Here is a 17,151-nt window from a genome sequence, read left to right as displayed (position 1 = left end):
GTTCGAAACAGTGCAAAACAGACAGTTAAAAAAAAGATAACGACGATGGACAAGCAACTTTTGTTCATGTCTTTCTTGCACTGTTTTGAACATCGTGAATCCACACCGACCAGCCCAACATTCCTTTCTGCTACAGTGTAACGTAATCGTGCTAATTGCTTCACTAAAATATGTCGCCCAGCAGCTCTTTTACCACACTAATTTACCATATCGTTACTTGAGGGGCTATTTTGAGGCATGAAACCTCAGTTCGTTTTTTTGCCCGCTGCAAGACGGGTTACCCAGATCAAAACAAATGGTCTTCGCTGAGAATCATTGGTATCCAATTGGCATGAGCACCAACCCTGTACCAGCGCTGAATATCTTAAGCAGACATTTTTAGTTTGGTGCGTAGTTGTAAATGTATTGTAAAAAAAAAACCATGAGAGATGAGATGGCAGCAAGTTTTATTTTTAATGAAGGAAGAGATCTTTTTGTACAAACACTTTTACAAGCTGCAGGAATACTAGTGCCGAGATAAATGCACTCGAAGTATAGAATATTTGCGGACGCTTTTAATAAGCATACGGAGCACGGAGGCATTAAGCAAATAGGTTGTATTCCACGACCCTGGAGCCCTAATTAAAAAAAAAAAAAGATGTGTAAAAGAAGAGCAGAGCGGATATGTACAGAAAATAAAAAACAATGCAACAGGAGGTAGAAATTGGAGGTCATTCCTCCCTGGGAATGTGGATGACCAGCGGAGCTGCACAGTCGTCATTTGGTAACGACGGTCACAATGGCTTTGTTGCGGCGGCACTACACATGACCGACGCACTGGCAACCAGATACACTCTGTTGGATACTGTCGAAACAATGCACATACGCCGCTTGGTGGCCGGGTGTGCCAGATCGGTGGGCCATGGCAGGCTAAATGGCCCCAACATGCAACGCGTTTGCTCGGGACAATTCCACATTTAAGTAACTTTTAACGTACACAGGGGCGGTGGCGTCACATCTAAACAGTCGTTCTGCTAATAGCCAATCCTCTACTTCATTCAACCTCTGTATAAGGTCTGGAATCGAGGGTAAACGTACGCGGTTGAGAATCGCGGTATGGCCCTTTAAGCAGAATGGATAATCGACCAGATTTAGGGGAAATCCCAAAGGTGAAGTAGGTTTCTGCGAAGGAGAGTTTGGCATCCACCTGAATGCAGCCAAATGGCTACAAGGGAAGGTTTTCCTTTGCGGAAACTTACTCCCCCTTGGGGATTTCCCCTAAATGTGGTCGAATAACACCTGTCCTTCACTTCGATTTGTTGATGAATTCCTTCTCGCGCTACAAACTGCTAGCCCCCAGTTTAGCTCAGTTGGTAGAGCGACTGCTCCTTTTAAGCGGTGGTCCCGGGAACGAATCCTGAACCAGGAAGAACTTTTCTTCAACTGCGAAGTTTCTGAGGATGCTGTATAGCTTTCCTTTGTAGCCGTATGGCTGCATTCAGGTGTATGTCAAACGTTCCTTCGCAGAATAAATAATGTCAACATTTTAGACGTCCTCGGTGTCCGGTAGTCCCACCATGCATTACGACGAGCTGAAACAATCACAGCCGTTCCTTCCTGCGAAGAGAGAATTGCAACGAAGCTGGTGGTCTTGTTGCATTTGCTATGTTGGAGGGTACCTATATTGGTGATTTGCTATGTTCAGTTCTAAGGACAGTGGTCCGCCCTCTACTACGCGGAGTAAGGACACGCGCAATTGTAGAGTGTAGATAATGACGCTTTATTATACCGCGCCTACATCAATAGATAGTTCTAGCACGCTGTATGCTCCGTCTGTTCCGTTCCTACCGTGTTGACCCGGATCCGACTGGGCCTGCAATCGGAGGAAACGCCCCAACGTAACAAATGCGCGAGGATGGCGAGGGCCAGCCCGCGGAAGTAATCCTCCCAACTGGAACGAATGCCAAAGTGCCCAGTCGGATCCCGGAACATACTAGGCCTACGGAGTGCTAAGAATCTAATAACAACGCAAACTCTAGTACGCGGCTCAGGCAGCCGCCGAAGAGCGGGCTGCATTGCGCAATGCAAGGTGGTAGAGAGACGCCGCTCATGGCGAGGAATCTACGGGGCTCGGTAAAGAGGCTGCGGTAAAGGAGGGGGGGGGGTACAAAGGGGGGGGGGGCTGTAACTATACTCCCTCCGTAGTTGGCCATGCGTTACTGCGCAACATACACTGCGGGAAAGCCTGGCTACAAAGACCAAGGTTACACCCACCTCCTAATGGCGACTTCACTTCTAAACGTTAATGCATTGTTGAGAAGACATTTTGCAGGAGCAATATAAGGCGTCCTGTATCGAAATATGGAGGCCTATCTTTTCTATGAACGTTTGGGTACTCTGAACACACGCTGGTGAGTAAATTAAGGCACGCACGAGAAAGAGGCGCCGCCTCCCAACGAGCTGCGTAAGTCACCAGCAAACGTTAATCGTACTGCCCATTGGATGCTGATCCTATTTCATGAGTTTTCGTTCCACACGGGCGCGAGAACTACGCGGGGTTAGACAAACAGCTTCGTTGTAATAAGTGCATTGCAAAGCGGAGAACGGCTTCTCTATGATTTTCTTTGGCGTGCTCGCCCAGCAGAGTTCATATCACTGGCCGACTCCAGGGTAACTGTTTGAGCCCGGGGCTAGGGATTACTTCTTTTCTTTGAGATAACGATGCCCCTTCAGCATGGGCTGTGTCAGCGGGTGAAGGGTTCCGATGTACAGCGTGCGCTTATGGAAGCCATCCTTGCCGTATCGCAGACTATGGGGATCAACTGGCTGAAGGCGATGGTGCCCCCGCGAACGACGGCCAAGACCAAGGGAAGCGTCTGCATGTCGCTCAGCATGGTGGCGCTTCTGTTCAAAATCTCAGGCACGGTGGACCACCTGCAGCCCGGAAACGCCTGCTTCGAGGAAATCTGGATGAACTACGCCGAGGTAGGAGGCACTTCTTAAAGGACCTCGCCGTCTTAAAAACACGGTCATTTTCAAGCGACGACCTCGTTGCTGGAAGCATTGCTGCACTCAATTCGTAACCCACTCGCTGAGTTCAGGACTAAAGTTATAAGTTGGCCGAAATTTTATGTCAATGTCGTTCATTAAACAGTAACTTCAACAGTAACCTTAAAGGAATAAAAGAAAAACTTAGAAACAATAACGAAAACATCAAATGTAATCTATACGGAAGGCTTGGCTGGTTGGTTAGCGTGCCGCGCAATGGAGTGTAAACGGATCAAGAAAAAAGCTAGACACGACCGCACTGAAGTCGCAAATAAGCCTAATGAGGGTTACAAAAGAATGGCGCCGTATTATCTAGCCTTCTCCAGGGCCCGTTACTAATTCACGTTTACTGATTACGCTAAGAAATGTAACCACGGTTGGCTATCTTTGATAAACGCATACCATGGGTTGCTTCAAAATTGCTTTCCACGCTGCCGTTGTAGCTATGAATCGAGTTCGCTTTTATAGCTAAAGCTTTACTGCGCTACATCTTTCAGGGTCATTCATCGCATCGAAATGACCTTGAGAAGACGACGCATAACCTGCAGCTTTCTTTATTATTGCTTTGCTCGCTCGGAGCTTCTACGCTGTGGTACCACGGGACTAGGCGAGGGTGAAACGTCGGCTTCACCAGCGGCTTATCGCCCTGGCGGCTGGCCTAGGTGCTTAGTTGGTCTGCCGGGTGGCGGCTAGCCTATTCATATAGGCTGCTGGGCAATCTGTGCGTACGGTTGAGCGCAAGCGAGCAACGTGACTAGGCGGGGGTTATATTTAATTTAATGAAAATAAACAACATAAAAACACTGCAGGCTCGCCGAAAATTGCGAGACAAGTTGCTCTACCAACTCAGGAGCCGCGAATTTCTAGTTGACCCTTCATTGCACTTACAGCCTCCTTCATCTCGGCGGACCAGGAACTATCACCCTGCAAAATTGACTCCGATTTTTGCTCGCGCAAACAAATTCGAACACTGTTTTTTTCCCTCGTAATAGAAGTTACTGGAATGCGCGGCCTCCCGAAATGTTTGTCAAGAAATGTAGGTTCATTTACCGAACGGTTACAAGATTGACTCTTTATTATATTTGCATAATGATCCCTCACCCCGACCCCCACCTTTTTCTTTTTTCCTTATTTTCTCCGACCTATTAGATCGCACTTGCATCTTCTGGCTTTTTTTTTCTCAACTTTTCCTTTTCGTGCAATGCACTTCTGTACGTTTACCTTTGATGTCTATTTCTACTATTTATGTAACAATTTGTGCACACCCCCACCCCTGCTTCGGCCGCCTATGGCCTGCAGTATTGAATGAATGAATAAATAAATAAATAAATAAATAAATAAATAAATAAATAAATAAATAAATAAATAAATAAATAAATAAATAAATAAATAAATAAATAAATAAATAAATAAATAAATAAACCGAAACATTGCGCTGAGTGAGTTTAGGACTAGAGGGACACACCATGCACGCACTCATCCGTTCCCGTTGGCTGTTCGCGTGCTTGGTACCTCAGTCACTGCCTCTGGCACACCAGTTGGGCTGTGCGCGGGTGCACTTCAGGGCAAGAATCAGGATGAATCCGATCGTCCAGTACAGATAGCTAGACGGCAACCTCCAGAGTATCAAGCAAAGGCAAACTTTCACGAAACATTTATTGCAAAGTATTTTCTCTCACTCGTGGTAACTATGTTTAGAAGTATTTAACCTCAACCATTTATAAGTGCACAGCACCTTAGGGGCTCACTCTATCGTCGTAGCTTGCTCGCTGTAATGCTGCGACGTCACGCGACTGCCGGAATGAGACCGCGCAGCGAAATATGGGCTCCTGAAGAGCCCGACGTTCTACTGTAATGGCGTCTTACATAGGCTTCGAAAACCAAGTGGTTTATATAGCTATAACCATTCTAAATTACTGAACCGGTACGCTTGTCGTACAAATCCCCGTTGTTTAGGGCGAAGAAAACTGCACTTATATTTGAGGCAAAATCTGTGTAAATAACCGGCAGCTACCACGTCTATTAAGTTAAGAACGCCTGTTGGGTTGGTTTTTGTGGTAGTACGCGAAAAAAAGTGTCGGCTAAAAACGACGCGTTCCAAAGCACGCAGTAAGGCACCGACTCGTGCAGGATGAAAGAGCAAGCACAAAAACAACGAAACTATCGCTAGTGCCGTTCTAGCCAGTGTGCGTGCGAGTGCTGCGAGGGCGGGAACTTTGAATTGCTTTGGACGAAACCTCCATTCCACTCATCAACAGAGTGAGACATGGCGGCGAAGAGCGTGATGGGTGGTAAGAGTGAGCGGATAATGGCGCCACATGCCATTATGGCGAATCACTGCTCTGCACTTCCGACAGCTTTCACGTTGAGTGGAACGGCATTCATTTTTTTCGAATAACTGATTGCGCTAATTTTCCAGACTTGCATCGGGCATGGATGGAGCAATGTGAAGACGCATCCCTCGGCCATGTCGTCCTTCCGGCATAAGATCAAGTTCTGGCAATCCTTCGACACAGACATCACTGTGACCAGGAAGGCAAGCATCTGTCATCTTTCTCGGGGAACCGAAAGTTCATGCAGCGTTTAGAAGTGCAGAGGAGCAACCAGTAGTTTGATGATGTTTTCGTTTTAAATTCAAAGGAGCGTATAATTCCTCTGCTCACATCGGAAAGCCTTATTGTAACTGTGTCTTGCTCGGTTGACGTCTCCAGGAAACGACCAGCGATCACAGCACGACAGTCTTTGTCAAAAGTTCCCAGGTCATGCCAAAAAAATTGCAATGCACAAATAATATACTTCAAAGTTTTACCATGAGTTGTTGGTTGTAATTAGAGCAAAAATATTTCGATTTCGGTGGAGCGTTCGGCTCATTTACTTATTGGAGGCCTTGGAACTTCTGGAACGGCATGTGGACATTTTACTATGAGTGTGCGCTGCATCAGCATCGTAGGAATTTTAGTTAGTCATTGTTGGGTAAAGTCACGACTATTACGCTTTTGTGTAAAGGGAAGTATATATCTAGATTGATGTGAATTTTCGCAGGAATGACTCCGGAAACTTTTTTTCTTTTTTTTTTTTCCTTTTTATACTAATTGACGGATGATGGCTGACTCTCATACTGAATATGCCGAATTGTGGTTCCCTTGCTTGTAAAAACAACACATAGCTAAAAAAAGAAAACTGTATCAAAGTAAAATTTTCCGACATTACAAAGACGTGATAGCAAGTTCGCGGAATTTAAACACTCATCATCACGACCACTGCAGGGCAAAGGCATCTCCCATTATTCTCCAACTACCCCGGTCCTGCGCTAAATGCGACCAATTTATCCCCGCAAACTTCTTGATCTCATCTGGCCATCTATCTTTCTGCCGCCACCTTGCTACGCTTGCCTTCTCTAGGGATCCACTCTGTTACCCTTAAAGGAGCCATGAAGAGAAAACACAAGTTTGGTTCACTCAAAAGATTGTCTCGTTAGAATCATACTGACACCACTTTTAACGTAAACTTCGCTCAAATAAGCTACATAATTAGGAAAAACGGGAATGGTCATGCGACCCACCAGCTCATTTCCCGCAACAGAACCTATGATGTCACATGAGCTAAGCTTTGCGATTGGCGGAGGCTGGCAGAAGCAGACGAAAATTAGGTAGAGCTTACAAACTAGACGAACGAGCGATTTGCGCTTAAATTTAGGGCACATTCTTTACAAAGCAATAAGAATGATGGGACAAACAGTGGAAGTTACGAAAGCACATGTAAACATAGAAGTACTGATGCGTTCTGCTGTTCGTACTGCGCACAGCATGCTTGGTTTAGCTGCACAGCACTACGGGGCTTGGGGTTGTCTCAGACGACACTGGCCGATTGACGCAAGCAACGGTGTCTTACGTGACCCCATTTGTCGAGCGAGCACTGTTTCAGGGAACGAAAATTTTCTCCCAGAACAAAAATAAGCCAGGTTTAAATGCGGGCAAAAACAAACCAAACGCTTGCCACGGTATGGTGGCGCCATCTAGGTTACGGAACGTAAAGAAACGCGGGAACAAACCAACACCGCTGTACAGGGTGGTGACAACCTTTGAACGGTCCCGTGCCGCCGCAATTGGGCCAACGGGCTCAACGCGTTATTCTTTTCGTTTCCCACGAGACCTAGCAACGCGAAACAGACAATATGATTCAAACTTCTTCAGTAAACCGCGTTGCGGCGATAATTTTAGCGCGGTTTTGACACAATGACTTGCTTCGGCGGCGAGCGAGCAACCGAAAATGGCGGCGCCAGCGTATACGTGTCTCTACCCTGTACGGCGGATGCGTGAATGAAGGTACTCTAGGCTGCAGAGCGGTCGGTTCCTGTGATGTCATTTGGGACCACGAAAACGCACGATTGAGCGGGAAAATCAAAATTTTAACCTAAATGGTTTAATTTCTCAGTGAATAAAGCACCGTTGGTATCCGGACAAGCGCTGGGGGCACTATAAAACACGAAATCTTTCGAATAAAACCAACTTGCATTTTCTCTTCATGGCTCCTTTAATGACCAACGGTTATCTTGCCTTCGCAAGATTACATGCCCTGCCCACGTCCATTTCTTCTTCTTAATTTCTACTAATATGTCCTTAACACGCGTTTGTTCCCTGACCCACTCCGCTCTCTTCTTGTTCCTTAATGCTACACCTATCATCTTCCCTTCCATTGCCCGCCGAGTTGTTTTCAATTTAAGTTGAACGCTCTTAGTAAGCACCCAAGTTTCTGCCCCGTAGGTGAGTACCGGTAATATGCAGCTGTCATACACTTTCTTCTTCAGGGACAATGGTAGGCTGCCAGTCATTACCTGAGAATATCTGCCGTATGCAGATCTGCTGTTTTTATTTAAACAGTGCCTTTATGTAACTTCTGCTCCTGAGGTCGAACGCAACGTTAAGTTTCATGTAAAAATAGCACAGACCCGTTATTAGAAAGAAACTTAGTGCATTCCTTTACACGGATGTGTGTACTCCTGCTCCTGAGGTCGAACGCAACGTTAAGTTTCAACTAAAAATACCACAGACCGGTCATTAGAAAAGAACTTAGTGCATTCCTTTATTGGCGGTGAGATGTTTGAGTGGCGCCCCCTGGCTCTGACGTCGGCTTAGGGACTCGCGCCGCTGTCTTCTGCTACACTCCGCTTGTGAGGGGCAACAGTGCCTGGGCTAGAAATCGCCCGCTTCGTTGCTGTAGTGCGTTAAAAAGCGTATTTCTAGCGACTAAGTTATTTTGCCAGCTTATGACGCACCTGAATAATTTGAAGCTCTATCCCCCCAAGTTTGCAAAACACAAAGAGATTTCTTCAGAGTATCGGTCAGAAGATCGTCTGCAACTCGTCCTTTCTTGCTTCTTCGTGAGGATCAGCGATCAGAGCTTCTCGATAAGTATTTAAAATGCGTAAACTTCCCTGCAGTATTTTTGAGATGCTCCTATGAAGACTCAACAGTTTAATGCTACGTACCAAGCATCGGCCTCTACACGCGCATCGCACAGAAGGAAATAAAGCGGCTTTCGTCTGTTTCTTTCATTGTTGCCTTGTATCAGATTAATGTTTCTTGCTTTTTTTCTGCCCAACGCATTAATTTTTCTGCGCCGTCACCAACTTCTTATTAGGAGGTTTCGGGAGTTTGGGAGGCTCACAAAGGTCGTGTGGATACTTCCTTCATGTTGTATGTCATACATTCCATTATTCACAAATTTGCTTTCATTACGGCTGCGTGCAAGAAGGTGCATATCCGCAACGTGCTTTGTTTATTCACATGCAAATACAATGAGAAGGTTTGTGCTACGCCCCCGCGATCGCGCCCTAAACGACGTGGTCCACAGTACTCGAAGGCGGCTTTTGTGCTCCGAATTTATATCGTAATTATATCGTTATCATAACGAACTGACTCTCAAATCGAACAATGATGACATGATTACAGTGTTGCAGGCATGATATACTCGCTAACTAACGTAATAAATAGTATACCTGCATATATTACAAGAATCGAGACCGAAGAAGAATTCCAAGTAGGTCTTTATTGCTTTTCAACCCTTCCAGGCGCGAAGAACAAATCCTATTCTACTCGGGATGGCGTTCTATGATTCGAAGAAAATTACTTTTACTCTCTTGTCCGGGACTGAGGACCTGTCCCACTAACGAGATCGATTTAATTGTTAAATAAAGATTTCCCCTCCTCCCCTTTATCCTCCTCCTCCTCTTGAGTGCAGTTTTCCTATGACGCATATCCGAATATCGGGAAGATATGGCTGTGCAAAATGTTCCGAAATATCCCTCCAGGTCTTAACAAACATATATGTGTTGCTATAAATTTAACGAAGACGTGACTCGTTTTGCTCAATAAACCTCCATACTGGTTAGATGCCTGGTATAGAAACAGCACGCGCGTATATACACACTGGGTTATTTGGAACTCAACCTAAAGTTTTTGCAGTCTACAGTGCATGTCGGCAAATTTTCATGCCTTGACAACGTAAAGTGATGTGACAAAACACGTTCGAGCGTTCGGCAAGGTTGCAAAAACTGTGTTACCTTACATATGATTACCGGGAATCGTAATGCCTTCTGCCAAAGCCAACAGCCCTGAAGGCCTAGAATTTGTTTTGGTCTTCCATTTTCGCTGTTGTAGCAGCTGACTGTTCCTTTTGTTCTAATGCTTACTTGAGAAGCTGACGCCTAGCTCCGACTCTTCACGCTCAGCTCAGGACCGGCTTCGCAAGGATTGGGGTGGCGCCGGAAATGTTTCTCCCGTAGCGGTATCCAAAACTATACTTTAATTGACACCATGAGTTAGTGTATGCGATTTTAAGCCTATTCGTATGATAAAAAGTTACCCACACGCCAATTCTGGTGCGGGCAAGCATCAGACGTTGACCGAGCGCAAAGAAACAGCAGAGAGAGCGAGCCTGAGTGAAGCAGACGACAAATGCGAGAATCCCTAAGCTGACGTCATGGAGGCGGGCTTCGCAGCGCCGCCTGTGTTCGCGCTCACCGCCAATACTGATGTGTGCACTAAGAGGGCAGAACTCACGTTATGGATTGAGCCTTTTATTTGCTAACAAATGGTCCAACGTATATTTGATAAGCTTTTGGGTGACAAAAGAATGCCAACGGGTTGCACTGGAGGTAAAACGTACCATATATTTGCCTAGAGCCATTCAAATGAATACATATTTTTATGATTTCTTATGAGGCACACATGCCTTATTCTGCGAATCGAGAAGAGCTGCTGACATGCATTGTTACATTCTGTCCACAGAAGAATGAATCACGAGTAATTCGTATTGGCTGTGATTGCTGAAATATGGAATGGGCGAGTTACCACCGCAATCTAGCTAAATCGCCAGCTTGGTGGAGCACGCCTATCCAGCAATTTGGACAGCACGATCTGTAACAGGCCAATTCAACCGTGTTTATTTTTGGCGTCCGCAGGACGACAGAAGCTGTTCCTCCTCTCTTCACCTCACCCTTTCTTTCGTCACATGTTCGCCCCCGGCGCTGCGCATTTTATATAAGATGGGGTATCTTCCCGTAGAACAAAGTGTTCACAGCGATGTGTTTGGGTTTAGAAGTGAAACCGACTTCAATGTGACCAGATCAGTGTGAACTTGGTCTTTGCAAGCTGGTCTTCACATTGAGTGATGCACAACGAAGCCCACTTACTCCTGCTAACTTTTGCACAGACTCTCGCTGCGACCTGTTCTCCTCCAAGCCTTCATACTTTGTTAAATGATGCGGTATGTTGCCACCGAAAAAATGGCCGTGTATCTGCTCGTTTCCTTGCAAATATCGACGAAGGACGATAGTTGACTGGCGCCCCTGCCATGCAAACGCCTCCATTCTCTTTCGCGATCATTTATCATGCGTTTCCTCTCCCGTATCGTTCTTAAGATAATATGCTAGAGGCTTGCTCAAGTCAACTTAAATTTACCGTGTTCTATTGCACTAGGTCGGATGCTTCGATGCCAGCGCTGCCGTATGACGGAGACGCGCGTAACTCGAGGCACCCTACTACAATGTTTACAGAACCACGTTGTCCTTCTGCACATGCATTCCAAGCGGAACATGGGACCTATCTAGTGGAACCTTTCGTATACTGTTGCTGTTTGATTTCTTAAAATTCCGCCAGGAGCTATAGTGGCGCGGGGAAGAGCAGGCGACGATTTTCTCAAGTTGATTTAGTATTTAATTTGATATCGTAAAAACCAAGCATCCATAAATTTAATAAGGAACACTGCAAATATCACTTATGATTTGATTTTCTGCCTCACATTTGCGTAATGTTTCGTTCTTGTTCAACAATGTTATTTTAGATTTTTTGATTTCGTTGTGGGTATATAAGACTATGGGTATATAAGACCCAGTATGTTTCACTTAGGCCGGGTGGCTGAATCGAGTCACAGACAGACAGACAAACAGACATACTGGCAGACCAAACTTTCAGCGTTTAAGAAGCAAAAAAAGGCTATCGCCTTTAATAACCGCCTCCGAGCGCCATGAATTTGTCTAGGAGTGCACTGGACGATGGAGATCGTTGTGAGTTTCATCTGTGTAAGCTGGCTTTCCCTCATTGCGTGTTGCACAGCCAACCCTATCACTCCTCATTTCGGCAACCCTCTCCATTTGGTCTGGGTTCTGTGTTCACCTCCGGAGCTTCATATTTTGATACAGGATGACGCATAATGCCCACAAAGACGTCCTCCGAGCAATGCATTTGTGTTCACAGATGAAGCCGACTATATTGAGATCGGCGGGAGTTTCTAAGTTGGCCCTCCCAAATTGTGAGTCGCAGACGGAAGCCTACTAATGACTCCGCCGAAGACTTCCCTGTCTCGAAGACGTGGTCTGAGTGGGCGTTTGGTGCCAATTAATAACTCTCGACCCGCTCCGCTGGTCATCCACCTGCCTGGGCTGGAGTGCACAGACGTTTTGCAACGGAGTCGTCGTAACCCCGTAACGTCATCTAGAAAGGCAAACACGCCACAGGCGGATATATTTACTGATTACGACAGTGTACCCACACTGGACTGTAATCACTGTACCCACACTGTACGCACGCTGGACAGTGTAACGGTACTCACCTACGGGGCAGAAACTTGGGGGCTCACTAGGAGGGTACAGCTTAAATTGAGAACGACTCAGCGGGAAATGGAATGGAAGATGGTAGGGGTGGCATTAAGGGACAAGGAGAGAGCGGAGTGGGTGAGGGAACAAACGCATGTTAAGGCCCTATTAGTAGAAATTAAGAAGAAGAAATTGACGTGGGCAGGGCATGTAATGCGAAGGCAAGATAACCGTTGGTCATTAAGGGTAACAGAGTGGATCCCTAGAGAAGGCAAGCGTAGCAGAGACGGCAGAAAGTTAGATGAGCCGATGAGATCAAGACGTTTGCGGGGATAAATTGGTCGCAGTTAGCACAGGACCGGGGTAATGGGAGAGGCCTTTGCCCTGCAGTGGGCGTAGATAGGATTGTGATGATGATGATGATGATGACCCACTCTGGAAACAACACGGGGAAAAGCATATGAAAAGGCCCGGTGAGTACGTTATGATGAGAGGAGGGGTATGTAGGAATCCATCAGAACATTACTTACAATTCGGCATCTTTGTCATCACCAACCTGTCCACTGCAGGACGAATGGCCTTTGCACTCGAATTTTATTATCGGGCCCGCAATGGATGCATCCATGTTGAGCGATGTCAGGTGGTTCGACCTTTTAGAACGCGTGTCTTGGCGTGGTATTCCCTGGTGCCCTTGCCCTTAAATGAGAGCTGGCGCGGCTTGACGGGCGAATCCGAGTACGTGAGTACGTTTTAAACCGAAGCTTCCTATCCCTCACTGTTGGCGATGTAGTTACGCCAAAACGCACTGCAGGAAAGCCACGTTTATACAGTGGGCTTCCACAAAGGCATATCATACTCGTGATGGTGTTCCAAAAAACGAAGCGCCTCAGGAAAAAACGCTTCTCGTGACAGACATCAACCCCGGGTCCTTCGCGTTATGAAGCCGACGTCTTTCCGATTGCACGAGACGGACATGCTACTAAAGAGAAGTTTTCTTTGTTTCACTGACGGTTATGTAGCTACGCCAGAATGCCCAGCAGGAAAGTCACCTTTACACAATGGGTTTGCACAAAGGCACATCCCTCATACCACGCACGTAGCCAGGGAAATCTTCCCTCACAAAACTCGATACGGTATATCACTAAAAGACACATTCGTGTCGTAATAGAATCGCTGATGATGATGGACGTTTCATCATTGCATTCGAGTCCCTCAGTATGTCCTTTGGGTTCGTTGTGCCGGCGTTCGCCTTAGGCTTTGGCTTAGTTGAAGTGGACTTTGGCTTTAAGACTTTGGATATTGGGCTTTGGGAGGGTGGATTTCGCAATCTTTCTCTTCAGAAAGAGAATTTGATGGTTTTTTCAAGTGTGCTTTGAACATGGCTGCTCGTCCGGATAGGTATTTCTTGCTAAATTTCAGAGAACTTCGAAAAATCGCCCATAAATGTTCTTGAGGCGCTGTCTTGATTTGCATCCGTCGTCTGGCTTCATGCTCACGCGTTTCGTCCGTATTAGTTTGTCCTACAGCTTTACCTTTTTCTATATCTGCGTGATCTCTTAGATCAGAAAAGCCTTAGGGCTGTGGCATCATGTAGTGTGGGAGAACTCTGCATGTATTGATATTGTTTAAAGTTTGTTTTGAAATCTTTCATTTCTAGCCCACGCTAAAATGGTTGGCTGTGATTGGACAGTTGATGATTATGAAGGGCTGTAAAACGACGAAACGCAGCCATGGATGTGAAAGTTGTATGTTTCTCCTTAACCACTTCTTATGGTTGAAGGTGTGATGGAAAAGGTGCAGGGCTTAGTGTTAAGCGACACTTGACTTGTGGAAAGCTGACGAGGTTAACCTTGCGCACTTGTTTTGCGTTCTTGTTACCGGTTAGCTTGCGCCTTGTGCCTGTTATCTAGTGTCTATATAATCACACATGTCAAAACTTTCATATGGCGCATACAATAGTCGGGAAAATAGCCGATGTGCCACGAAACAAGTAACGTGAAGTGCGCTTGTCCACGAAATAAGAAATACTTAGCGCGTACAGTGAGGTATTAAACGCTCAGATCTAGTGATCAAGCCACCACATGAAATATTTTTCAGAATTCTCATGCATAAGGCTGTTAAAGTTTAATTTTTCCTTTTCATTATGCACAACAGAATTCAATGGGCAGCCAATGTGACGCGGCAATTTTTTGTCGTACTCACTTTTTATTTTGAAGGACAACAGTCTTTCTTGGGTTGCTTAAACTCGAAAAATGTCTGTCTGTCTGTCTGTCGGTCTGTCTATTCTGCCCCCTGGAGAAAAGTTATAAGAAACCCTGAACCAGACGTTTATTAAGCAAAATATTTCCGAACTACATCTGGTGGCACTGTTCATACTTGTCAAAATAATTGTTCAGAAAAAAAGCCCAGTTGTAGCGAAAGGTTCCGGAATGTGACGGGAGTAGTAGAACGCGGAAAATTGGAATTGACTTAAATAGCGAATTTCCTCAGTTATTAACGTCGGAGAAGCAAAACGGGAGAAGAAGAGCGTGAGCGGTAGGCAGGGAACTGAAGGGAGGCGTTTAGGTGGCAGAGGCAGTAGAAGACTGTCGTCTTTCGACGACATGTGGAGGAGAGTGAGCAGACACGTGGCAATTTTTATTTTTATTTTTGCTTAGCTACTCATGTAGTAACCTTTGTCAGAAATGCTGAAATAACCTTTTTTATTCCTGGCTTTGCGCGATAAAAATTGATGTCGCCGATTAGAACGCTACATATGATTTAAGTACTGAGATTAGAACTAACTAACCTCCCTCTTGTGGCAGGCTTTCAGTTGCGATGCTGTGTCACTGTTCGATCATAATGTAACGACTAATTCGTTCAACCTTCACCTTGCGGGACAAAATGTGTCGCTAAAGATTTCACAGATATTCGTACCCTTCAGGGTGGCTTCAGCAGCGTACGTCATACTAGCAGAGGGCGCTAACTTTGAAAACACATTCCGAGCCGCAATTGTGGTAAAACATCAAAACGTTTTTTTCGCTGGTTTTTCTACACCATGTGTGATGTACTTGTCGTACTTAGCACGACCCTGAAACGGTATCGCGAACTTTGTTTTGCTTGGCGACAAAAAGCATGAGCTCCGACTGCGTCGACATGAAATTATGGTCGTTCTCCTTGCATTTATGTTTCTGTTGGGACATACTTGGCGGCGAACCATGGTAGTCTAGAAAAAAAAACGTAAATTGTCAAAGTCCGTAACAACAAATGCGGCGCCAGAGCAACTGTGTTGGGTGGGCCGAAGTGCTTGCTGTAAAAGGTCAATGCCATTGCTTTTTTTTTTAGGGGGGGGGGTGCGCCTTAAATGACCCTAGTTGCCACGTTAAGCCAGTTTCAAACAAAACAAACTTGAACAAGTTCCAAACAAACCTTCAAACTAAAGGAGAATTATTTAGTGCTTCAGGGATATGATGATGTTCCGAGCTTTACTGATTCAGCGATGTGTTGCCGCCTCCAGGTGGACTTGATCCTGGACCAGGCTAACAGGACGTGCCTGGCCGCCTACTACGTGGACTACGAGGACTACTACGGCATGTGCCACGGGAAGATCGCCTTCCCTCGTCTCAAGGCCATCCGCGAGATCCTGAACAAGCGCACACAAATCGACGAGGACATCGATTTGTTCGGACACGACTTCTGAGCACCGGGCACCGCGCTTTCACCATCCATGTCACTCACTGTACAGCCTTTTAGATGCCCATAAACCTGCCTTGGGATGAGAGCTGTCCTCTGCTGCATACCCGCCTCTTCACTCGTACCCTCGCTGTTCCTTTCTCCTGTTTCGTTTCCTTTCATTGTAAGCTTTTGGTCCAAAGTTATATTCAGAAGCACGAGAGAGGAAAAATAAATACAGGCGTGTGGCCTGTGGCTGGCGCTATCGTGGTAACGCCTGGAGGAGGCATCAACGGCTCCCAAACAATTTTTTTCTGGCTATAGACGCTAATTGTAGACACCACTTGCGTGTAGGCACTACTTATAATGGTTGTAGTTGTGGGCTCTGTATTTACGGTTCGCTTTATTTTCGTTAAATGTGTACTCAAGAAAAAGAAAAGCACGGTACTCTAAATGGGGTGGAATATCCACACCTTTTTTACGTCTAAGCCTAGTTTCGTGACACTGGAGCAGAGGAGTTTGGGTTGGAACTGCATGAAAAAAAATCGTGAGTGCTAGAAGTTTCAACACGCTTGCATTGTTCTACCATACCCGCGCAATTTATGTCATGAGTGCTGGCGTAAGGTGGAAAGTTTGACGCCTAAAATACCACAAGAAACGAAATAATGGAGGTTCAGAATTGATAGGAGTAACCAAATGAGTACCTGGTCGATCCTATCGAAGCAATCAACATAACCGGAGGTTCCGAAGATATCTGTTTTGCGTGTGCCTGCCAGCACGTGTACCCAAGACGGTTATTTCTTAAGGTTTCAACGTCGGTGTAACACTTTGCTCCAGTTCCAAATAAGCGTCATGATGGCTCACGTAGATGCCATTCTATATTGCATTCTGTGGTGCGTCATTACGCTCGGTAAGCAAGTGCTGACGACAAATAAGACCATTTCACAGGTGTAACGGTAAGATGGCATTCTAAAGGCCTTTTCCTTATCCGGCATTGGTGTCGAGCTTGATAAGGTGAAACAGTTTTGGTTGTGTTATCGAATTGGCAGCACTGAAACTGCTGAGATGAAATTACCTGCTATTAAAACTCAAGTCGCGGATTTATTTTACGTGCCTTTAGGTTATCGGATGATGAACCAATAAAAGTATAAAAACACCGTAAGAGTCTCCTTAGTGTCACCTAGGTTCGCATAACGTATATTTGGAGATGCAAAACAAATACCATTCTTTTTTTATTTTTGCACAGATGAGTTTACTCCATGCGCCGTACGGCAGCTGCCGGTTAGCTTTGAAAGTTACTGACCACCTCTCGGGCAATTAAAAAATTCAGAGCCCTCACACTCGGCGAAAAGGGAAGTCTAGCGAATACTGAACCCTGG

At 45.7% G+C, this 17,151-nt stretch overlaps 1 protein-coding gene across 1 annotated transcript in view; it reads left to right on the top strand.

Moving 5' to 3' along the window:
• LOC144152681 (uncharacterized) overlaps window positions 1–15,901 on the top strand; it is a 54,323-nt gene extending 38,422 nt beyond the window's left edge. Inside the window, exons 10-12 of the mRNA XM_077684063.1 lie at window positions 2,788–2,964; window positions 5,447–5,563; window positions 15,618–15,901. Of these exons, the coding sequence (XP_077540189.1) occupies window positions 2,788–2,964; window positions 5,447–5,563; window positions 15,618–15,800 (477 nt within the window). The 3' untranslated portion in view covers window positions 15,801–15,901. The remainder of the gene's footprint in view (window positions 1–2,787; window positions 2,965–5,446; window positions 5,564–15,617) is intronic.
• The last annotated feature ends 1,250 nt before the right edge of the window (window positions 15,902–17,151 follow it).

Source organism: Haemaphysalis longicornis, unplaced genomic scaffold, assembly GCF_048455015.1.
Source record: "Haemaphysalis longicornis isolate Haplotype H1 unplaced genomic scaffold, Haemaphysalis longicornis Haplotype H1 scaffold_9, whole genome shotgun sequence".
NCBI lineage: Eukaryota > Metazoa > Arthropoda > Arachnida > Ixodida > Ixodidae > Haemaphysalis > Haemaphysalis longicornis.
This window is presented reverse-complemented; position numbering and strand designations above follow the sequence as displayed.